Raw genomic sequence first — 26,141 nt, 5'->3', positions numbered from 1 at the left:
GTGTCTGCACGCTAGTCATAATTTTCAAATATGAAATCAGATGGAACAACCGAGTATCTAAAGATCTTCTATTTCTCATGTTTCAGTCTTGTCATAGTAAGTCTCTTTTCGACACTGCTGAAACACAGGGAAGTGGCAAGAATTTTTTAACAGTATACATTATAGTTATATTATACTCTAATATATAAATGTATACTGTTGGTTTAAAAGATTCGTGCCAGGTCCCTGTGTGCTGAAAGAGGTATTGTAATCTTTAAAAAATAAGTATTTGTAGCAAGTTGCAATATGAAATACCTTGTAACTTACTGATTTAATGGGAGACATTTCAAATCTCCCTAACACAACAGCAGTCATATCATTGTATTCTATATCCCTCAGAACAGCCAGGTACCAATTTTCATTTTTTTTTGGAACCTTCTGAATTTCAACTAATCTGGGGCGTTCATTTTGTTAACATGGTAAGGAACCATAACAAAATTATAGCAAATTTAATATAATCAGTGCGTTTTGATTCTCAGCTGTTGTAACGGATAAAATATTTAAACACATTTACCTCATTTTCCATACCGATTTCAGAAAGGTCCTTTATGTAAAATAGTTGTTTTAGGAATGACAATTCCCTCTTTGCATATTACAGAGTTAACTCCCTTGCGGGAAGGTATCGATTGTTACGTCATTATTTTGTGAGCGCAATTCACGTCGTTTTCTCCGAAACGTATGACGTTACGCTCGTAAACACATGACATACCAGCAAGTGCAGATAACTCTGTAATATGCAAATTCGGAATAGCTCCAAACCGATCATATTGCGATTGATTCCATTTTCAAATGAAATATGAACTTATATTTCTAAAACTGTATTGAGAAAATGATTGGCAAATTAAAACATTGACTTCTCATTATTAAGTTATCAAAAATAACCTCTATCTTCTAAACAACCAAATTGAGTATACCATGTAATAATTACAATGTATTTTAACTGAGACATTACACACCGAATGGCTGTATTGTTATACGCATTATGTGCTGCATTGTGTGAAGCTATGACGCAGAGAACTAACAGATGTGTTTAATAGTAGCAACGTAGGAACAAGTACACATGCAAAAAACTCGCGAATTTATCAGCAATATATTTTCATTAAAATATGGTGATTTGCATATTGACCTATTTTGTTTGCATACAAAAAAATCAATGAAAAGTGTGGAATTCACTCAAAAATTAAAATTCATATTTGTTTGAAGTTTTTGTTTTAAGCATTGATGTAACTATTTTTTCACTTCATCGGGGTATGAAAGGAATTTTGTTTGCAAACTACATGTATTTGAATCCGCGTATCGGATTCTCACAAAAGTTTCAAACAAAATTTATTTCATAACCCGATGAAGTTAAAAAATAGTTACATCAATGCTTATAATTAATTTTTCAGACTACTTGATGGCATAAAACACGTTTAAACATATGATTCCATTGACTTTCCAATGGATTTTTTTCCAAATCAATACGCAACATCGACGTGTCTATTGTGACGTCATGATAACGTCGGGTTTTCGCGCAATTCTCGGATTTTTTTTCTTCATAATGTATGAAGAAAAAGTATGTGCCAATCACAGAAAGTTGGATTTAGTATGAAAACAAATAAAAATTTATTATAATGTTATATGCCAAAAACATTATATTTACATCTACAATGCAGTGAAACGGTCAGACCATGAAACCAAAGTGTGGTGTACAATTTCATTGCACATTTTTACAGTATTATTAAGTAATTAAGTGATTTCTGCAGGAATTATTTTATATAGACACACATATGGCATAAAAAACAAGATTCTTACTGTAACATATTGACTTCTATTTTTAAGCGCCTAAGCGGCCCTGTCATTGTTTTGTTTTGTGTTCATAAGCGACTCCCGCGTAAATGCAATAAATCAGTTATGTGATCGCCATCTTGAGAGAGAGTTATTCGTCCAACATCACATGGTGTCAAAGAAGAAATATGGAGCAACTTAAGCCTCCAGGAGCCCTAAATTTAGAAGGAAACTTGTCCGAAAATTGGAAAGAATGGGTACAAGGGTTTGAATTATACATGACTGCCTCAGGTATAGAGGAAAAGTCGGGTAAAGTCCAGGTCGCGACATTCCTCCACGTAGCTGGAATTGAAGCCCGCCGTGTGTATAACACTTTCACGATCGCTGAAGGTGACAAAGAAAAACTCGATGTACTAAAAACAAAGTTTTATGAGTATTGTGAACCTCGCAAAAATTTAACATACCTCAGACATTTGTTTTTCACTCGATCTCAAGGTGTAAATGAAACGATTGACTCGTTCGTCACAGATCTCAAAAACAAGGCCAAGAACTGTGATTTCAACGAGCTTACAGACAGTCTCATTAGGGATAGGATCGTTTGTGGCATCCGAGACGAAGGTACACGTGTCAGATTACTTCGTGAGACTGATCTTCCACTAACAAAAGCCGTTGATTTCTGTAGAGCTCAGGAAATAAGCAGTGCCCAGGTCAACATGCTTAAAAATCCACAAGCGGATGAAGCTTCCGTACACACAGTACATAAACAATCTGGCCCTCGCCGTAAACGGTATGGAAATAAAAAGACAAAACAACCCCAACCCCAGCCCAACAACAAACAACCACAAGCACGACAAAACAAACTTTCGCTCGTTGATGTCGAAACTGTGGACATGAACATGAACGTAGCTCTGCCGTTTGCCCAGCTTTCGGTAAAGAATGTCACACGTGTGGCCGTATGAACCATTTCGCCAACTTATGTAGGTCTGGCAATAATAGCCACAATAACACTCGACAGAAGAAACTACACACTGTTGGTTGTGACGAAAGTTATTCAGAGGATTTATTCTTAGGCACAATTTCGAGCACAGGGGCACGTGACAATGAGTGGTTCGAAACACTACAGTTTGGTGATCAGTTTCTAAAATTCAAGTTGGACACAGGGGCGGACGCCAACGTCATACCTAAACGCGTGATGGACAAAATGAACTGTGAAACACCGTTAAAGCCCACTCGGGACGGTTTAGTCGGTTTTGGAGGTCATCGTATAAAACCACTCGGTACAACGCAATTACCAGTAAGGTTTCGCGAGCAGGAATTTTCACTGAAATTCCATGTCGTCGATAATGACTGTCCGGCTATACTCGGCAAAAAGGCATGTTGTTCTCTCGGTACGATTCAACGAATTCATACAGTCGAATCAAAACCTGTAAGTGCACCGCTTTCCAAAAATGACATTTTGGATGAGTTTGAAGATGTTTTCGAAGGTCTTGGAAAGATCGCGGGTAAATATCACATAAAAACTGACCCAGAAGTTACACCAAGTGTACACCCACCGAGGAAAGTAGCAGAGCCACTCCGCCAGAGAGTAAAAACAGAACTAGAACGCATGGAGGGTTTAGGTGTTCTCGTTAAGGAAGATGAGCCCACCGTTTGGGTTCACAGTATGGTCGTCGTTCTCAAACCTGAAAAAACGCGTGTGTGCATAGATCCACGTGATTTGAACATGGCTATAAAGAGGGAACATTACCCCATGGAGACTATCGAAGATGTGGTAGCCCGACTACCTAACGCGAAGGTTTTCTCCAAATTTGATGCGACAAACGGTTTCTGGCAAATCGAACTTGATGAGGAGAGCTCAAAGCTATTAACATTTAACACTCCCTTTGGGCGTTACCGATACTGCCGCCTGCCTTTCGGCATTAACAGTTCGAGTGAAGTTTTCTGCAAGAAAATGAAAGAAATCTTCGAAGGTATCCCAGGTGTAGAGTGCGTTGTTGATGATATCCTGGTATGGGGCGAGGATGACAAACAACACGACGAACGCGTACGTTTAATGTTACAACGAGCACGTGAACGTAACTTAAAACTCAACAAACAGAAATGTGAACTCCGTAAAACCGAGGTGAGGTATGTGGGACACACAATCAGTAAGGACGGCTTGAAAGTTGATCCCGAGAAGGTCAGGGCAATAAGGGAAATGCCCAGACCAGTCGACAAAAATGGTGTAAGGCGATTCTTAGGAGCGGTGCAGTATCTTGGAAAATTTATTCCTAACCAATCCGAAGTTTCCGCGCCATTGAGGATTCTACTCCGAAACGACATTGAATTCAACTGGGGCCCAGAGCAGGAAAAAAGCCTATAAACACATACAAACTCTCGTTACACAGGCACCTGTTCTTAAATTCTACGATGTCAGAGAAGAGGTCACCGTCAATGTCGACGCCAGCTCAAAAGGGCTTGGCGCAGTCCTACTTCAGTCAGGTCAACCGGTCGCGTATGGATCTCGAGCCCTCACTGAAACACAAACACGTTATGCACAGATAGAGCGTGAAATGTTAGCGGTTGTATACGGATGCGAAAAATTTCATCACTACATCTTTGGTCGAAAAGTGACAGTCGAAACAGACCACAAGCCCCTCGTCGCGATACATAAAAAGCCGATTCATATGACAACGCCTCGTCTGCAACGCATGCTTATGCGCCTGCAACGGTACGACATAGAACTAGTCTACAAGCCTGGCAGAGAAATGTACATCTCTGATGCTCTCAGTAGAGCTTACCTCCCAGAAATGCCTGAAAACCTCATTGACGAGGAACTCGAAGTCGCAACACTCGAAATCCGCACAACATTAAGTGTTACACCAGAAAAGCTGACGCAGCTGAAATCCGAGACAGCGAAGGATGAGACTCTCCAGAGACTTATACTTGCAATAGAACACGGATGGCCGGAAACGAAACAGCCCGAGCTGTCGCCATATTCAACATTCAGCGACGAGTTGAGCGTAATCGATGGATTAGTGTAACGAGGACAGCGAATTGTCATTCCAAAAACCCTACGACGCGAGACGTTACTGAAAATTCACGAATCACACCTAGGTGTTGTGAAATGCAAACAGCGTGCTCGCGAGTTAGTATTCTGGCCCGGACTCAACTCCGAAATCGAAGATATTGTGTCGCGATGTGATATTTGCGCCAAATACCAAAAGGCAAACACGAAGGAACCACTTATCCCTCATGAACCACCGTCACGTCCATTCATGAAGGTTGGTGTAGATCTGTTTGAGTGTCACGAGAAGAACTATCTCCTCTGTGTGGACTACTATTCAAAGTTTCCGGAGGTTGTTCATCTACAGAGCCTACAGAGCAGTGCTACAGTTGCCGCTCTCAAGTCCATATTCGCAAGGCACGGAATCCCGGAAATCGTATTCTCCGACAATGGTCCTCAATTTTCATCACGAACGTTCGCAGATTTCGCCACTGAGTGGGGATTTGAACACAGGACCTCAAGTCCTAAATACCCCCAATCAAATGGTCAAGCTGAACGATGTGTCCAAACCATCAAAAATCTTATGAAAAAGGCAGAGGACAGTAAGATTGACATGAGTCTTGCACTTTTGGACTACCGCGCTTCACCGATCGAGGGAATAGGCTTGTCGCCAGCTCAACTGGCGATGAATCGTCAATTACGGGGAACCATCCCCATGGCCACGAACATTCTAGATCCATCGGTCAGACCTACAAATCAACCGTCGTCCCTAATGCAACGACAAATGACTCAGAAGAAATATTATGACCGTCAGTCGAAAGTGTTACCCGAGCTAAAACCAGGGGAGACGATTCAGTTGAAAACCGACGAAGGATGGTCGCCGGCAATCGTCGAAGGTGTTGATAAGACACCACGGTCATATCTGGTAAAAACGCCACGCGGGAAAGTATTCCGTCGCAATCGTAAATTCCTGCGGAAGTCTAACGTCAGCATCATGCCGCAAGTCTCTAATGACTCTGAAGCGTATTTGGACACCAACACTCCAATTGTGTCCAAAAATCCGAACATTGACTCTAACACTCCGGAATGTCAGTTCGAATCTGATGATCAATGCTGTGAACCACCAGCACCGGCACCCCAAGGACCTCCCACCAGGACGACTAGATCTGGAAGGGTTATCCACACGCCAAAGCACCTGGATGGCTATTATCTTGCTAACTGACTGACAGTGTTAAGAAAAAGTGTTTTCTTTTTTTTTTCGTTAAAGTTAGAATTACGTTAAAAGGGTTCTTAAAGTGCTCAAATGTTCCTTAAATGGTTCACAAATGTATAAAGTAATTGCATTTATGGTTAACGGTTTAATTACAGACTGAAGTGCTAAAAAGGGAGATGTAACATATTGACTTCTATTTTTAAGCGCCTAAGCGGCCCTGTCATTGTTTTGTTTTGTGTTCATAAGCGACTCCCGCGTAAATGCAATAAATCAGTTATGTGACAGCCATCTTAAGAGAGAGTTATTCGTCCAACATCACACTTACTGTGCATAAATTCGGTGTTATAACTAATGTTTAGAGGGCATCATAAATGTTTGTCTGTCCATTTGAATGATTTTCAAACCTTAATTTAATTCATCAAATCTGATGGTTTTCAATAGATTACTGATGTCAAGTTACGACAAATACTACATATACTTTAAAATAATACACATATAGGCACATACTTGGATAGTTGCCTCCGTGATGACATGCGTTCCATATTTGGTCACGAATTCCCAGTTCTCGTCTATCAAAACCAGCGAGGGTAAACCTTAAAGAAATGCCAAAATATTACTGATATCATATCAATTCAACCAAGCTTACAGCAAGTGTTGCAAGCAACGCGACACACGTCCCCCTAATTTTAATAACAATGACCTTTATAGTTGACCTTTGGAACCAAATTCAATCCCAAGCTGTATTCTCTTAATTGCTCTATTGTGTGACGTTTGATCAAAATCTGTCCATGTGTTCTCAAGTTATCGTCTAGAAACTAACAAATTTTAAACAATCTATTCGTTCTCAAGTTATCATCTGGAAACCAAATCCGGACAGACAGACAGACGGGAACAAACATTTGATGGTTTCCCCTTCTCCCCGATTATGACATATATATAATTATTTTCTTTAACAATGAGAGTGCTTTGACTCCGATTCTAGTATGTTTGCATGCTGTCTAAGCTACATATATTCAAAACTATCTATGGACAATAGCCTTGCTCGAAACACCAGTGTCGTGGTACCGGTGGTGATCATGTTATTCGCATATACATGAATGCTGAGAGTTTCAGTTTTCGTTTTATTACTTGATTATATAGAATAGATGAATTCAAGTTTACAGATTATTAATCAACAAGCTTACGCGTGATATTGAATTTGTTGGCGAAGCTTTCACCACGTGGATCTTTAAATGGCAGAGCTAGCCATGGCATTTCTGCTCGATAGTCATTGTATGATGTTTCCGTACAATCATTGGACACAAACACGATCTCAAATTGCTTGCCGAATTTTCTGAGTTCTTCATATTTTGTCTTCAGCTGCGATGTGAACGTCGTCTGATATGGCCCATTCTGAAAGAATGCACATGTATATGGTTTATCAGGTGAGTGAAGGCCCCTGTTTAAGCTAGTGATATTTTGAATGCTTGTATATCACTCTTTAGGTCTACTTGAACAGAATTAAGTTGATAAAAGTGTGTATGCATCGGGGGTAACATTAGGAATAAACTCATTAATTATTGTGTAGCTTGTAACTTTTGGCAATACAATTTTGTATATGCGAAAATGTATATTTCAGTATAACAAATCCACAGGGTTCTTAATATTTTTCTGTCGCCAAATAAGCCTTCCATTATGATTACTGACATCCTCGATACTCCAAAAAATTCAATCAGTTTTATTGTATGTCTGTCTCCGATTGTTTCGTGCATATGCTATTTGTAAACATTGACACGTGATTTTGTGGAATGTCAAACTGAGAAGTCCGCCAATGTTTACATGTACAAATTGTATTCATTCGCACTGAATCGGGTCACGTTCTGTACTAAATTTATTGGGGAAACAGATCTGTCCCAACTTAATTGTATGTGATTGGAACCCCTGGAGTATCGATAGTGGAATATTAGTATCAATAACAGAAACAATGAGCGTTCGTTAGACAATTCGACTTTACCAAAGCATACACATTGAGTCCTTTTTGACATTATCATGTGGGAATGGATATATTGAATGTTTATTTACCGGATGTAACTATGCATCTATGTGTTTTATTGACAGTTTGACGCCAAACTACTCCATGTATATACGAGGTAAGACTATTATTTGATTGGTTGGTTAATGAAGAACTCAACTAATTACATGTTTTCATTGGTCAATTGATGATAGACGTATATGTCAATATCACTGTAAACCACTTTGTTTTCGCGAGGTACAAATTTTCGCGTAATTTCGAGAGAAAATTTAAATATTTAAAGAACAATTATAAAACCGAATATAAGAATACACGATTGCAACCAAGAAACATTGATCGTGAAGTTATTTATTGACTAATATGTTGGAAATTAAAAAAAAAAAAAGATAAATGAAAATAAAGTTCTTTACAATAACCTCTTCACTTCCATGAAGTAACTGCTTTGTTAAAAGCCCACTACGTTTCCGAAACGGCTTTTAATTTTTAAAATGGGAATATAAAAAGAGATCGATAATTTTATAGAGTCGCTAAAGTCTTATGTTTCCCGCCGTCATCCTAAATACCGCCCGGTAGTTGACTATGATTGCGCCAGACGACAAAACATAGAAATGACTCTCCACTATTATCATAAATTACGAAGGATCTTACATGTGTTTGGTGTTGGAACCTCATCTTAGGCCATCGGTATATATTTTCTGATGTTATTAATGTTTTTAAGAAACCATTATGTTTTGCTCTGGAAAGGTAGTGGGCCTTTAAAATGGACACGCCGTTATAACGAGATTTTGTACAGGAAAAAGTTGCCGATCTTTTCAACGACAGAACTAGTTCCGTATAGACCCACTAATATGAAAATTTAGTCGAAAATTTAGGCAAAGCAAATTGTCCATTACGGCAAATTTTACATTTCCCATGGTTTATTTACAAAAATGTGTATGTTTTATTACCAGTTATTCAGAATCACAAAATATTGTAAATCTTAAAACGACACTTACAAATTTCTGAATCAACGAGTATGTGTTCTAAGGAAAAAGTGCGTTTTACGAAACCGTGTATGTTTTATTACCAGTTATTCAGAATCACAAAATATTGTAAATCTTAAAACGACACTTACAAATTTCTGAATCAACGAGTATGTGTTCTAAGGAAAAAGTGCGTTTTACGAAACCGATGCCAAACGACGAATGAAAAGGTTTTGAATAACATGTCATTGAGGCTGATAGTTCTAACAGGACTTACGAGTTTCGAGAAGAAGATTCCAACTATTTTACCCTCCAATTTGTCAATAAAGTTGCCCTTCACAAACGTTTTCTTATCTTTTGAAGGCACTCCATCGCCATTGAAAATGTCTTTATATGAAAGCGGGGGCCATGGAAACAGGTCTCCTTCAGGATCAATGTCCACCTTCCGGCGTCCATCACTCGCAATCAGTTGTCCAGATTTAGCGTCTAGTATCACCAATTCTGGTGTGTTTTCAACGTTGAACTTCCTGAAGAGGGCATTCTGTGTAAAATGGAAAAAAATAATAGTTATGTTGAAGAAAAATCGCGGACTTGGCCATCCTCGATACTCCAGTGGTTAATACCACTGACGTTATATCCACCCCTGGACTATCTCATAGTAACATTTGGAGGTAACAGAACAGAACAGGTAATTAAGTTTTAAGTTATTTGATGCACATCAAAAGAGCAGTACAATGGTACACTGTGGTTGACTGTGTGGCTTTGAAGTTGAGCGTCGCTCTCGCTGTAGTCAAAGGATTAAATTACCTGTTCTGTTCTGTTGCCTCCAGTTTTGCTAGGAACTAGTCCAGGGTAGTTATAACGTTTATTAGGGCTTTTCCAGTGGCGTAGGAAGATGAAACGTCATGGGGGGCAAAGGTCCTCAATATTTTGTAACCCCCCCCCCCCCCCCCCCCCCCCCCCCCGCCACACGTACAGGAGGAGATTAATTCAACTCCCAAACCATATAATATATGCTTCATGTACATTTTTCATACATGTATATCACTAAATTTAATCCTTGTACACATTTATAGACAGTGGGGTCGCTAAAAGGAAATTAACGAATACGCAAATTGGCCAAATTAGCGTGTGAGCGTCGAAGGCGCAAGAGCAAGATTTTGGTGTTTTATTAGGGGTCTGAGGGTGACCCCCGGGATGAGTTTTATGTATTTTGATTATTTTGCGATCGCCCGAAAGCACGAGAAATTTGGTGTTTGGGGGGTCCGGGGGTCTCCCCCGGTAAAAAATTACAATTTAGAATGGCTTAGATGAGTTTTTCGATGCATTTTGATGAATTTGCAAGCGCCCAAAGGCGCGAGAATTCGGTGTTAAGGGGGGTCCGGGGGGTCTCGCCCGGGAAAAAAATTACGATTTAGAATGGCTGAGATGAGTTTTACGATAAAGTTTAATGATTATAAAGCGTTCTTAACATGGTAATTTTTCGATTTAAAGCTACCTGCATTTAGAAATGATAATTGTGTCGTCATAACACTATGGAAACCTACTCGATCTGAATATACCGGCTTCACACCATCGGTACATTGTTGTGTAGCAGAAAAAAAATGAATTAATTGTCTCGCTAAGACATATAAACAATTGATTTTTTAAGAGACATTTTTTGAAATAGTACATAGAATCCCTTGATGGACATTTTTAGTCTAGTTTGTGTGTATTGAATTTTTACAATTTAAGGTTTGACATTATGTGCTTGAACCTTTTAGGAAATGCGCCGCGCAGCGGAAAATTTTCTAGAATGAAGTACGAAAAATGTGCAGGAGGACCCTTTTTTCTTTCAAATAAGCTTTTTTAGAAAATTTCAGTCGGCGAAAATGGGGGGGGGGGGGGGGGGGGGGGGGGCAAAAAGACATGTTTGCCCCCCGTCCTGGGGAACGGGGGGGCAGTTGCCCCCCCTGCCCCCCCGCTTCCTACGCCCCTGTTTTCACCATGTGGTGAAAAGACCTATTGTTTTTGTTCTGTTTTTTATTATTATTCTTCTACACTTTTTTTGTGTCCAAAAGATCTTCAAAATGGTAAGAGGTATGCCAATGGCCTTATTGTTATATTGTATGGCATGAGTTGAAGGGGTGACCGCAACATTTTTAAGTAGGTCAAAAATCCAAGATGGCCGCCATGACGTCATACCTAAAAAGTTTAAAACAGCCATAACTCAAAAACCGTTTAAGATACAGCAAATATTTTTGATGTTTTATGTAGATCGTATAAAAGACTAACTTTTATTCAATTACAGCAATTAGGTCAGAGGTCAAACAAAAAAGTTCGCTATGGGGTCAAAGTTCGCGAATTTTTATTTTTTTTTGATTTTCCGAAATTTCTTTTTACATATCGATGCAGAATGTCATTCTGATGAATTTGGTGTCTTTTATTTGTCGGTAGCACTTCCGGTTAATGCTGTATGCCATTTTGAAAAACAATCCTTTGATCTTTGCTAAATTCCCGCCAAATTGTCGAACTGAATGACTAATATAGTCTGTAATTGCTATAGAAAAGACCCCTCTAATGTTCTCTAACGTTTGATATGATTTTTATCTTCATCAAAAAAAAATGGCCGCTATGACGTCATATCTTAAAATTTAAAAATGCTTATAACTCACTAACAGTTCTTTTCACAGATTTCATCCAATAATATTTTTTGCAGAGAGTTCTCTTCAGCTGATCAAACTTCATGCAGATCTTCACTAAAACACTTTTATTCAGGGCTGAAAGTCAAGGTCATTTATTGGTTACAACTTCAAAACCCATGCATTACCTAGTTCTTAACTTACCTGGCAATGACGGTATTGTAAACTAAATATAGTGAAAAGCCCGCGTTATTTTTTTTTTTTTTTTTTTTTTTTTACATTTTAAAATTACCATTCCTTACTTTGCGTCGTTTCTGTATATCTGTATTAGGAGCAAGTTGGTGCGGCAAGGATAGAGTATCAAACAGTGACATCTACACAATACACTTACTTTTGCTGTGATTCAGAGATAACTCCAAGTGAGCGATCTGTCTGCTAAGAAGGTCTACCAACAAGTGTGAGATCTGGGGCTCTGTGATGTGTTTTGTCACTATTAGTAACGCAAAACATCCAACAATGCCACTACCTTTGTCGTTTTCCTATTGGTCAGGAACCAAAATCATAATTCAGTGGCGTAGGAAGATGAAACGTAATGGGGGGGGGGGGGGGGGGGGGGGCAAAGGTCCTCAATATTTCGTAACAGCCCCCCCCCCCCCCCCCCCCCTCGGGCGCCCCGCACCCACAGGAGGTAATTGATATACTTTTTTCATATATCATTACATATAATCCTTGTACATTTCTATAAACAGTGATGTCGCTAACAGGAAATTAATGAATACGCAAATAAAGGGTATTCCCTGGGAAATATTATGATAAAGAACGACTGAGATAATTTTTACGTAGAATTTGAGGATTTTGCGAGCGCCGAAGGCGCAAGATTTTGGTGTTTGGGGGGTTCGGGGGTCTCCCCCGGGAAAAAAATTACAATTTAGAACGGCAGAGATGAGTTTTACGACGTATTTTGTTGAATTTGTGAGGGCAGAAGGCGCGGGATTTTGGTGTTTGGGGGGTTCGGGGGTCTCCCCCGCGGGAAAAAATTAAGATTTAGAATGGCTGAGGTGAGTTTTATGATGTATTTGATGAATTTGTGAGTACTGAAGGCCTGAGATTTTGTTGTTTTGGGGGTCCTGGGTTCTCCCCCGGGGACAAAAATTAAGATTTAGATAGCTGAGAGGAGTTTTATGATGTATTTTGATGAATCTGCGAGCTCAGGAGGCGCGAGATTTTGTTGTTTGGGGGGCCCGGTGGTCTCCCCCGAGAAAAAAATATTACGATTTGGAATGGCTGAGATGAGTTTTACAATGTATTTTGCTGATTTTAAAGCGTTCTTAACACGGTAATTTTTCGATTTAAAGTTACCTTTAGAAATGATAATAGTGAGTTCGTCATATCATTATGCAACCCTGCTCGATCTGAACATACCGGATTCACACCATCGGCACATTGTTGTGTAACTCAAAGTAATAAATATAAACAAATTAATCTTTTAAGAAGCATTTTTTAAATAGTATAATCCCTTGATGGACATTTTTAGTCTAGTTCGTGTGTATTGAATTTTCATTATTAAACATTACGTGCTTGAACGTTTTAGGAAACGCGCCGCGCAGCGGAAAATTTTCTAAAATTAAGTACAAAAATGTGCATTAGGACCCTTTTTTCTTTCAAATGTGCATTTTTAGAACATTTCACTCGGCGAAAATGGGGGGGGGGGGGGGGGGCAATTGCCCCCCCCCCCCCCCCCCCCCCCCCCCCCCCCCCTTCCTACGCCCCTGTATTTGTCAATAACATCATTAAGAATTTGAAGAAATTTTTCATATATGTCATTAACATCATTTGAATGGCCAATTAGAGTATAGAGTATCTCAGTCTATTGATTGTAATTCGTTATTAATGAAATCCCAGTTGGCACTTTCAAATTGATAAAAAGTTTTTTTGTAAGATTTTTCACGCAGTGTTTTGAAAACAAGATTTAAAAGAATAGTACAATGGTCACTGTAAGTTGGAGGTAGTACCTCAGTGTTACTAACAATGTTAGGATTGTTTGTAAAAAATATATCAATACTTTTAGCAGATGTGTCAGTTATGCGTGTTGGTGTTTGGATTAGGCTGTCTAGTTGGTATTTTGTTAAAATAGTGTGTAGATGTGAAGTGTTGGGGAGTCTCATCATGTCCTGATTGATGTCACCAGTAATGATTACATTAGTGTTCAAGTTAATCAAGTTTTCTATAAGATCATCAAAATGTTGCCAATAGTTAACTCTGGAGTTAGGTGGACGATAGATGCAACACAAAAGAATTTTTTTATTAGAGTTTTGCACTTCTATAACTAAATTTTCAATATTGGGGTTTTCCAGATCAGTTCGTCTGGTAGATATTAAGTTTTCTTTGGTAAAAATCAGTATACCACCTCCATTATCTTTTTCTCTATCTCGTCTGAACATAACTGGGTGTGAATTTAGTGCCAAGCTATCATCAGTTATAGTGTTGTTTAAGTGTGTTTCAGTTAAGCAGACTATATCATATTCCGAAAATTCAGTTTCAATAATATCTGATTTGTTTCTAAATGATCTCACATTAGAAGGAATAACTGACAAGTTAGATAGGTAATGTCTCTCAGGGGGTTGACCAGGATTGGGATGAACATCACCACTAAGAAGTATTAATAAAGTTGACAAATAGAAAATTAAAAGAAAAAGTATTTTATAATGTATACATATAACATTTATGGAACCGTTTGGGCTTAGTAGAAAAGTGTAGTCTATTGGCCCTGGATTAGGATGGATGTCACCAGATAGCTCCAATAAGAAAATACTCTGATGGGCAAACAAAACATTTTTGATTTGCATAGCAATAATTTGAATTATTAACATGTATAGGGTAAACAACAAATAAGCACTTCCACACACACATTCATACCAAAAGTAGAGATTAATATACATTTTAATAGAATATTACTGCTAACTTAAGTAGGTAGCAGTTCAATTAATATAAGAATTACTCTGAAAGAAGAGTATTTATGTAACATAGACAAGTTGTTATTTAGTTGCGACTTCACAAAGGTAATTAATTAAGTAATATTTGGTCTAAATATAGATCTGTGGTTACATATAAGATAATATATATACAAACAGCAGTTTGGATACAGTCAAAGGGGGACAATAAAATAAATAAAATAGAGTAGCTAGAATAGTATGTAGCTTGTTAACAGCAACAACATATTTGAATACAATCAAAGGGAGACAACCAGTAAATATAGTATAGCTTGTAATTGGCAATAATTGGTTTGGATACAGTCAGAGGGAGACAACCAATAAATAAAATAGAGTAGCTAGAGTAGTTTGTAGCCTACATTGTAATTAGCAACAACACATTTGTCCTGTTAATTATCTAGTGATAAGTATTTAGGTAAAAATTATGAGCAGAAAACACTAAAATACAATATGTAAAAGCCAAGTCTTGCTATTTTTTTTAAATACTCAAATTATTTGATCTATTGATATAATATAGGCATTATTGCTAATTTATTAGTGGCTATTTATATCACTATACAGCCATAAAAAGGAGAGATATTATAACATAGTACAAGAATAGCTAATACAAGGTCAACTCATAAACTCTGAACGAGATAGTTTTAACTAGTCCGCTAAACCTGCCTATATTATTAGGTTTTTTTAATTTTTTTTTTGCCTAATATATAGTCAGCTCGCGGTACCTCTTAAAAATGTGAAATCGTAGGCCAGATTTGGCTACGCTACGCTACGTCAGCGGCATATTTCTAATATATATATATTTGCCAAAAAAAATTAAAACGCCTAATAATATAGGCAGGTTTAGCGGATCATGTACACGTCTGTTCTGTAGCTAAAACCGGCAAGGTATACATTATAATTGGAAATGGTGTAACAATAAATTAACTGATGTGAGCGAATATAATCAGTATAATGCATAAGATCAAAATTAAATTCAGGGATAACTCGTAGAATTACAAATAACGTTTCGTATTTCTTCACGGCTATGTGTAATATGTATTTTAATGCGTTCACGTATCGATATAGATATTATGCTCATCATAAGCGACCGTGCTTAGTCACATGACTTCAAAGACTCGATCTGACCGTTGGTCGGAATATTCCCGCCTAATCCATTGTTCATGAGAAGTCCGGCGAACTGACAACACAATTTTGAGCTTCCGAATTGCAACACTTTATAAAAGGCAAAAGGCAAGTCCGTTCTGAACATTTCATTTATATGATATATAATATGATATACAATACAGTATTGTTTAGATTTAAAGACTTATTAACAAAGTCTTACATTCCCGTATGTGAAGTAATACTGGCATAAATCACAGGGACCTGGCAAGAATTTTATAACCAACGGCAACGGTATTTATCTCTCCTCTCAAAAAACCTAAAACCACATGTACGTTTTTTGTATTGTTTTTCTCTTTGTTTGATATAATATGTGAGCCACCGAACATTGAACATACTCATGAACATATCTCAGTTTCTACATGCAATTTCTACATGTGCACACATCACAATCATTTGAGTTATCGCACAAAATTACAATTACATGTATTTTTTTTTTATGAAAACCATGAACTTCTCAATATTTTAAGGTTTAAGACCCTGTTTAAACTAGTGATGTTTTTGTATGCCTATACATTGTATATCACTGTATTCACTTCTTAGGTGTATTTGCATAACATACATATACATGTACCTTAGTTACTAAACATCCTCGATATTCCAGGGGTTCCGATCACTTACGATCTCTATACGAGTAGAGATAGTAAGTGATCGGAACCCCTGGAGTATCGAGGATGGTTACTAAAAAGTGTCAATGCATCCGTACTAACTTTACTAGATATAATACTGTTGACTCTGTATAGGCTGATGTGTTGTTTGTAAATTTTGGCAAATTATGCAAAAAATGTAAATTTTCAGTTTTGCATGTCCACAGGGTTCAGTACATATTTCTGTCACCAAACAACCATGTCATTATGTTTACTAGTGTTTATAGCATGTATAGGAACGCTGGTTTGACCGGATTCGACTTTATAAAGGCATACACATATACATTGTTTGGAAAATTTGACATTATTTAGGTTTTCTTCAACTACAGCTTAGACATGATATATTAAACAGGGTCTTAAACCTTAATTGTCCATTCAAGATCTCATTTTACACTCTTCTATTTCAGGTTATACACGGTTATTTCAGTAATACAAACTTTATTCTAGTCCTACATATTTTACTATTAATTTGTATGGATATACATGTAAAACCTGGTCAAGGCACAAACACTGATATATTGACTATATATTCCACATAAATATTCGCAGCTTAAGAAATGAAATAACTCACCTCCAAAACATTGCAGGTGAATTCCACGTATAGTATGCATCACCGAATCTCATTTATACAGACCGTGTACATTCCTATGAATCTCATTTATACAGACCGTGTACATTCCTATGGTGGAGGTGTTGTCGTCTATATATTTTATTATATTTATGCCAAACGTTGTCTTGACTTAGAATTTCCATCAGGTGAAGTCGTATGGGTAGAATATTCTTTAATTATTCCTCATACCTCCTTTACACAGTTACAGACCCAATGATAGTATAAATCCTCTTTGGGAACAATTTGAAAACTCCACTGAAACCGCACTTGATGAAAATCGGCATGTAATAATAGTTGAAGACTTGAACATTTGACTCTCAAAAACCCGTCACATATACTTAGTGATAGTATACGTCCATATTCCTTTTCCAATGTCATACACTAACCTGCACGTGTAGGTCAAACGCGCGCTTTGTCACTAGATCCCGTACGCGTGCTGGTCAGCGATGCGTGCGAAATAGAGCTTGCCGGTGTTATCGATGTATGTAGATCACGATATATTTCTGATCATGATATCGATGCCACTATGATTGAAATGTACCAAGGATTTATAAGTGAGATATACGTCCTTGAATGTACTAATAATTGTTTACGTTCGATCTGGTGACCATGATATAAAAATGCTAATTACCGATCTTATACAAAATATGCCAGGTCCCTATGGTTGTTATTTAGAGGCGCTCAATCATGTAATGATATGAGTAAATTTTTTTTCTGAAAAAAAAATACTCGGACTATGCCCATGTTTGTATTCCCACTAAAAATATTATTATAAGACCTAATGATAAGCCGTGTTTACCTATGAATTACGACATGAAATAAGAGTGAGAAATAGGTTACATAAAAAACTTAAACGTAGCTATCCATTGCTAAATTTAGATAAATTTGAAAAAGCAATAATTTTAAAACGCAGAACCAGGGAATTATTTTTCGCTAATGTAAATGGACTATTAGACAATTTTGCCAAAAACAACCAAAAAGATTTCTGGAAACTTCTGCGTAATTTAATAAAGGGTTGTGATAGAGTTTCTAATATCCCCATTAAGATATCATGTTAATAATACTATTATGGTAGATAATGAACGAAAAGCTAATGTTTTAAACGATTACTTTATATCTATATCAACCTTATGTGATACTGGTGTTCCCTTACCATATGTTAATACCAGAACACAAAGTCGTATGGGCGATGTTTTTTTTACGCATACTGATATTATCGATATTCTAAGTTCCTAGACATAGGCAAAGCTGTAGGTTTTGATAAAATATTACTGTAATAAATATATATATATGTATACTGTTGGTTAAAACATTTCGTGCCAGGTCCCTGTGGACATGGTAAATAGACTTATCTGATTAAAATACTTATAACCACTCCGTTCAAAAGAGGATCTGACAACATCCCATAAGAGGTCATGTTCGCATGACCTTTATACCACCTGTACATCAAATCAAAAGCATTTTCTACTCCTAGCTACATCAATTGAAAACGCCATTTCGTCCCAGTATAAATATACACTTAGCTTTGTTGTGCTCTTTGGGCGAGATGACTATGTACATTAAATAATTCTGACTGGTTTTTTTTAAAACTGTTTCGTCCCAAAACAATTCTGGCAGCAGCAATATTTTTCAAAAGGTCACCAGAACGTGACCCCTAATGGGATGTTGTCAGATCCTCTGATCAAACGTGCATAGTGATAATAAGGATCTGTATCTTAATCAGATTGGGACTAGTCTGGAGTAGCTGGGGCTAAAAAGGCTAACTTTGGTCATATTTACTGAGCAATCGGAACTCCTCGGGCATTCTCTAAAGAATACAAATAAAAAAAGAATATTTTTTCCGTTTACGGAAAGTGATGAAGGTTCCCGATTGATTTACTGAGTTAAAGGCCCTCTGGGCCTCTTGTACTTATTATATTTGGTGATTTAATATCCTGGTTGAGGATTATTTTCAGAAATTACCAGAGATTATATAGTACATGTAGTTTGTGTAATACATAAAGGGAGACAATCTGTTCCCACTCTATAACATTAGTCTAGGGGAGACAATCCATTCCTTTATAACATTACCTCCCTTTAATAGATAATGCTTTAATTTCTTTTTTTCCTTTTCCCAATTATCATTTCATCTTTACAATATATATAAACATATAATTACATATACTCCTATACATACACTTTTACTCACTTTCACACCCCCCATTCAAATTTCTGATTTATATTGGTCAATCAATCTATATCCATCTTTCCATACTTTTGTTAGCCTTCTTTTTTCTTATAAATAATCATAATCTTTATTGTATATTTTCAGAATATATTCCACACTCATTTGCTTTCATTCTCTTACTCATTCATCATGGTTTAAGATAAAAAATAAGAAACATTTCGTTATGATTTTTAGTTATAATTCTTTAGTATATTGTCACTGTAACTTTTTGTAATATAATTTTTGTGAATTTAGAATTAAGTGTTTTTATACCCCGCCCAACGAAGTTGGCGGGGTATATACAAATGGGTTCCGTCCGTCCGTCCGTACGAATGGTTTCCGGAGCATAACTCTAAAACCAGTAGAGATATTTCCACGAAACTTCATACACACATTGGTCTTATGGTCTAGTAGTGCCTTTTGCTATTTTTAGGTTTTCATTTTTTGCATTTTTTTCCGTAACCATGGAAGCATTGCTGAAAATATCATATTTTTGTACCAGGTTCGTTCCGGAGCATAACTTTAAAACCAGAAGAGATATTTCCACGAAACTTCATACACACATTGGTCTTAATGTCAAGTAGTGCCCTTTGCTATTTTAAGGTTTTCACTTTTTGTACTTTTTTCTGTAACCATGGAAACATTGCTGAAAATGGCAGATTTTTGTGTAAGAATCGTTTCCGGAGCACAACTCTAAAACCAGCAGAGATATTTCCATGAAACTTCATAGACACATTGTTCTTATGGTCTAGTAGTGCCTTTTGCTATTTTTAGGTTTTCATTTTTTGCACTTTTTCCGTAACCATGGAAACATTGCTGAAAATATCATTTTTGTACCAGGTTCGTTTCCGCAGCATAACTGGAAAACCGGTTGAGATATATGCACGGAACTCCATAGGCACATTAGTCTTATGGTCTAGTAGTGCCTTTTGCTATTTTAAGGTTTTCACTTTTTGTACTTTTTCCTGTAACCATGGAAACATTGCTGAAAATGGCAGATTTTTGTGAAAGAATCGTTTCCGGAGCACAACTCTAAAACCAGCAGAGATTTTTTCATGAAACGTCATAGACACACTTTATGTAGGACTTCTAATTTTGTATTATGCTTTACTTTTAATTTAATATACATGCAGTAAAACTCAGATATATCAAACTCAATTACTATGAACATTCACTTAATTCCTATGTAACTCGTCGCTGTTTAAAACAAATCAAAAATCGCACTGTTAGCTGCTGAACTTTGTTAAAGCTAAGATCAATTCTGGTATTTTTCAAAGAAGCAAATATTTTTAAAGTCGGTTTCACTTTGTTAAAAAAAAATATAAATATGTTTGTATGTTTGTATATATTCTTCAATTGCAGTTGGGTTTTAAAATACTTTCCCTATACTCTGACTAGCATATAAAATTAATGCATTAATTGATTTAGCTCTCCATTGGCGGGGGATCTGAATGACTATGTCCTTGTTTATGATGGCATCTAGTTTATCTTTATACAAATATCTTGCTATCTATACAGGTGGTCCTGAGATGTATTGTCTCCCCTTCATTGGTCAGCCAATCAAAAACGTTTTGCAAACTGATCGTCGCCGAGCTGTGCAGGAGATCAAAGGGATCCGAACTATTTACCGTTACAAAGTTTTGCTAAATAATAAGCGGTATCGCTGTAATTGAAATTTATTGATCATTTTACACTTGAACAGCAAGCTGAAAACAGCTAACCGGGTGTCTCTCAATCCATTTGATATTTATTATAATTTAATTATATTAATTAACTATATGTTTCAGTTTTCCTAGATCCATTTGACGACAGGAAAGGCAACATGGTAAGCATCCTTGTATGAAGACGGATGGTTCACCTCCATGAATGGTATACTTGAGTCGTGAAAAACTACCAAGTGCATTTAGGTAAGTATACTCTCACTGTGACAACACCCGGTATATCAGCCAGGTTAATGCATTTTCATCAATTTGTGCGCAAATGTGCCATGCGACATTGCGATAATGTACCATGCGACAGTGTGTTTGCCACATGGCTCATTGTTGTATTGTCGTCATGTCGCCCATGCGACAGTGCGACAAAGCCTAAATCAATCACCATAGAAATCAGAAATATCTAGTTTTCGACTTATCAATTGGAAGGGAAAGTCGACCATATTGATTGACGTTTCGAAATAAGCAATTGATATATATATTGCCATTACAATAATTATGTATTTTCTTCTCTCGCAAATGGTAACCACGATCTTTCAGTTTTCCGAGGCCCTACGACGACAGTAAGGGCAACATGGTAAGCATCTTGGATGACGACGGAGGGTTCACCTCCATGAATGGTATACCCGAGACCCGAGTGACGACAGGAAGGGCAACATGGTAAGCATCATTGGATGACGACGGAGGGTTCACCTCCATGAATGGTATACCCGAGACCCGAGTGACGACAGGAAGGGCAACATGGTAAGCATCATTGGATGACGACGGAGGGTTCACCTCCATGAATGGTATACCCGAGACCCTAGTGACGACAGGAAGGGCAACATGGTAATCATTAGATGACGACGGAGGGTTCACCTCCATGAATGGTATACTGGAGTCGTGAAAAACTACCAAGTGCATTTAGGTAAGTATACTCTTACTGTGACAACACCCGGTATAAAATGTGCCATGCGACAGTGCGATAATGTGCCATGCGACATTATGTTTGTCGCATGGCTCATTGTTCCAATGTCGCATTGTCACACATGCGACATTGCGACAAAGCCTAAATCAATCACCATAGAAATCAGAAATATCTAACTTTCTACTTATCAAATAGAAGGGGAAAGTCGGCCATGTTGATTGACGTGTTAAAATAAGCACTTCATACATATATTGCTATTACAGTAATGATAGATTTTCTTCTCTCGCAAATGGTAACCACGAAACGTGGCCGTTGTTGGAGACTATATGTTTCAGTTTTCCGAGACCCGAGTGACGACAGGAAAGGGCAACATGGTAAACATCCTTGGATGACGATGGATTGTTCAATTCCATGAATGGTATACTGGAGACCCGAGTGACGACAGGAAGGGCAACATGGTAAGCATCCTTGGATGACGACGGATGGTTCACCTCCATGAATGGTATACTGAGAGTCTTGAAAAACTACCAAGTGCATTTAGGTAAGTATACTCTCACTGTGACAACACCCGGTATATCTGCCAGGTTAATGTATGTTCTTCAATTTGTACGCAAATGTGCCATGCGACATTCCGATAATGTGCCATGCGACAGTGTGTTTGTCGCATGGCTCATTGTTTCAATGTCGCATTGCGACAAAGCCTAAATCAATCACCAAAGAAATCAGAAATATCTGATTTTCGACTTATCAACTGCAAGGGAAAGTCAGCCATATTGAATGACGTTTCGAAATAAGCACTTCAAATATATATTGCCATTACAGTACTGATATATTTTTTTCTTTCGCAAATGGTAACCACGAAACGTGGCCCTTGTTGGAGACTATATCTTTCAGTTTTCCGAGATCCGAGTGGCGACAGGAAGGGCAACATGGTAAAAATCCTTGGATGACGACGGATGGTTCAACTCCATGAATGGTATACTGAGAGTCTTGAAAAACTACCAAGTGCATTTAGGTAAGTATACTCTCACTGTGACAATACCCGGTATATCTGCCAGGTTAATGTATTTTCATCAATTTGTACGCAAATGTGCCATGCGACAGTGCGATAATGTGCCATGCGACAGTGTGTTTGTCGCATGGCTCATTGTTACAATGTCGCATTGTCACCCATGCGACAGTGCGACAAAGCAAAAATCAATCACCATAGATTTCAGAAATATCTAAGTTTCGACTTATCAAATGAAAGGAAAGTCGGCCATGTTGATTGACGTGTTAAGATAAACACTTCATATTTATATTACCATTACAATAATTCTATATTTTCGTCTCTCGCAAATGGTAACCACGAAACGTGGCTGTTGTTAGAGACTATGTCTTTCAGTTTTCCGACACCCGATGACGACGGTAAGGGCAACATGGTAAGCATCCTTGGATGACGACGGATGGGTCACCTCCATGAATGGTATACTGGATACCCGAATGACGACAGGAAGGGCAACATGGTAAGCATCCTTGAGTGACGACGGATAGTTCACCTCCATGAATGGTATATCCGAGACCCGAGTGACGACAGGAAGGGCAACATGGTAAGCATCCTTGGATGACGACGGATGGGTTCACCTCCATGAATGGTATACTGAGAGTCTTGAAAAACTGCCAAGTGCATTTAGGTAAGTATACTCTTACTGTGACAATACCCGATGTCTGCCAGGTTACATGTTTCAATGCAAATTTTCATCAATTTGTGCGCAAAGTGTGTTTTCCATGCGACAGTGCGACGACAAAGCCTAAATCAATCACCAAAGAAATCAGAAATATCTAAAGTTCTTCTTATCAAATAGAAGGGAAAGTCGGCCATGTTGATTGACGTATTAAAATAAGCACTTCATATATATATTGCCATTACAATAATCATATATTTTCTTCTCATCGCAAATGGTAACCACGAAACGTGGCCGTTGTTGGAGACTATATGTTTCAGTTTTCCGAGATCCGAGTGGCGACAGGAAGGGCAACATGGTACGCATCCTTGGATGACGACAGATGCTTCACCTCCATAAATGGTATACTGAGAGTCTTGAAAAACTACCAAGTGCATTTAGGTAAGTATACTCTCACTGTGACAATACCCGGTATATCTGCCAGGTTAATGATATTTCATCAATTTGTACGCAAATGTGCCATGCGACAATTCGATAATGTGCCATGCGACATTGTGTTTGTGGCATGGCTCATTGTTCCAATGTCGCATTGTCGCCCATGCGACAGTGCGACAAAGCCTAAATCAATCACCATAGATTTCAGAAATATCTAAGTTTCGACTTATCAAATGGAAGGAAAGTCGGCCATGTTGATTGACGTGTTAAGATAAGCACTTCATATATATATTACCATTACAATAATTCTATATTTTCGTCTCTCGCAAATGGTAACCACGAAACGTGGCTGTTGTTGGAGACTATATCTTTCAGTTTTCCGAGACCCGATGACGACAGTAAATGCAACATGGTAAGCATCCTTGGATGACGACGGATGGGTCACCTCCATGAATGGTATACTGGAGACCCGAATGACGACAGGAAGGGCAACATGGTAAGCATCCTTGGGTGACGACGGATAGTTCACCTCCATGAATGGTATACCCGAGACCCGAGTGACGACAGGAAGGGTAACATGGTAAGCATCCTTGGATGACGACGGATGGTTCACCTCCATGAATGATATACTGAGAGTCTTGAAAAACTGCCAAGTGCATTTAGGTAAGTATACTCTTACTGTGACAATACCCGATGTATCTACCAGGTTAATGCATTTTCATCAATTTGTGCGTATTACAATGTCGCATTGTCACCCATGCGACAGTGCGACAAAGCCTAAATCAATCACCATAGAAATCAGAAATATCTAAAGTTCTTCTTATCAAATAGAAGGGAAAGTCGGCCATGTTGATTGACGTATTAAAATAAGCACTTCATATATATATTGCCATTACAATAATTATATATTTTCTTCTCATGCAAATGGTAACCACGAAACGTGGCCGTTGTTGGAGACTATATGTTTCGGTTTTCCGAGACCCTAGTGACGACAGGAAGGGCAACACGGTAAGCATCCTTGGATGACGACGGATGCTTCACCTCCATAAATGGTATACTGAGAGTCTTGAATAACTACCAAGTGCATTTAGGTAAGTATACTCTCACTGTGACAACACCCGGTATATCTGCCAGGTTAATGTATTTTCGTCAATTTGTACGCAAATGTGCCATGCGACAGTGCGATAATGTGCCATGCGACAGTGTGTTTGTCGCATGGCTCATTGTTCCAATGTCGCATTGTCGTCCAATGCGACAGTGTGACAAAGCCTAAATCAATCACCATAGAAATCAGAAATATCTAACTTTCGACTTATCAACTGCAAGGGAAAGTCAGCCATATTGAATGACGTTTCGAAATAAGCACTTCAAATATATATTGCCATTACAGTACTGATATATTTTCTTCTCTCGCAAATGGTAACCACGAAAAGTGGCCCTTGTTGGAGACTATATGTTTCAGTTTTCCGAGACCCGAGTGACGACAGCAAGGGCAACATGGTAAAAATCCTTGGATGACGATGAATTGTTCAATTCCATGAATGGTATACTGGAGACCCGAGTGACGACAGGAAGGGCAACATGGTAAGCAACATTGGATGACGACGGATGGTTCACCTCCATGAATGGTATACTGAGAGTCTTGAAAAACTACCAAGTGCATTTAGGTAAGTATACTCTCACTGTGACAACACCCGGTATATCTGCCAGGTTAATGTATTTTCTTCAATTTGTACGCAAATGTGCCATGCGACAGTGCGATAATGTGCCATGCGACAGTGTGTTTGTCGCATGGCTCATTGTTGTATTTTCGTATTGTCGCCAATGCGACAGTGCGACAAAGCCTAAATCAATCACCAAAGAAATCAGAAATATCTTATTTTCGACTTATCAACTGCAAGGGAAAGTCAGCCATATTGATTGACGTTTCGAAATAAGCACTTCAAATATATATTGCCATTACAATAATTATATATTTTCTTCTCATGCAAATGGTAACCACGAAACGTGGCCCTTGTTGGAGACTATATCTTTCAGTTTTCCGAGACCCGAGTGACGACAGGAAAGACAACATGGTAAGCATCCTTGGATGACGACGGATGGTTCACCTCCATGAATGGTATACTGAGAGTCTTGAAAAACTACCAAGTGCATTTAGGTAAGTATACTCTCACTGTGCCAACACCGGTTACATCTGCCCGGTTAATGCA

General features: G+C 38.1%; 1 protein-coding gene across 1 annotated transcript in view; it reads right to left on the bottom strand.

Moving 5' to 3' along the window:
- The window catches only part of LOC138330531 (nucleoredoxin-like), a 31,539-nt gene that overhangs the window by 2,697 nt on the left and 2,701 nt on the right, over positions 1-26,141 (bottom strand). Inside the window, exons 3-5 of the mRNA XM_069278098.1 lie at positions 9,256-9,519; positions 7,190-7,397; positions 6,513-6,598 (exon numbers count right to left, since the gene is read on the bottom strand). Of these exons, the coding sequence (XP_069134199.1) occupies positions 6,513-6,598; positions 7,190-7,397; positions 9,256-9,519 (558 nt within the window). The remainder of the gene's footprint in view (positions 1-6,512; positions 6,599-7,189; positions 7,398-9,255; positions 9,520-26,141) is intronic.

This window comes from Argopecten irradians, chromosome 9 (assembly GCF_041381155.1).
Source record: "Argopecten irradians isolate NY chromosome 9, Ai_NY, whole genome shotgun sequence".
Lineage (NCBI taxonomy): Eukaryota > Metazoa > Mollusca > Bivalvia > Pectinida > Pectinidae > Argopecten > Argopecten irradians.
This window is presented reverse-complemented; position numbering and strand designations above follow the sequence as displayed.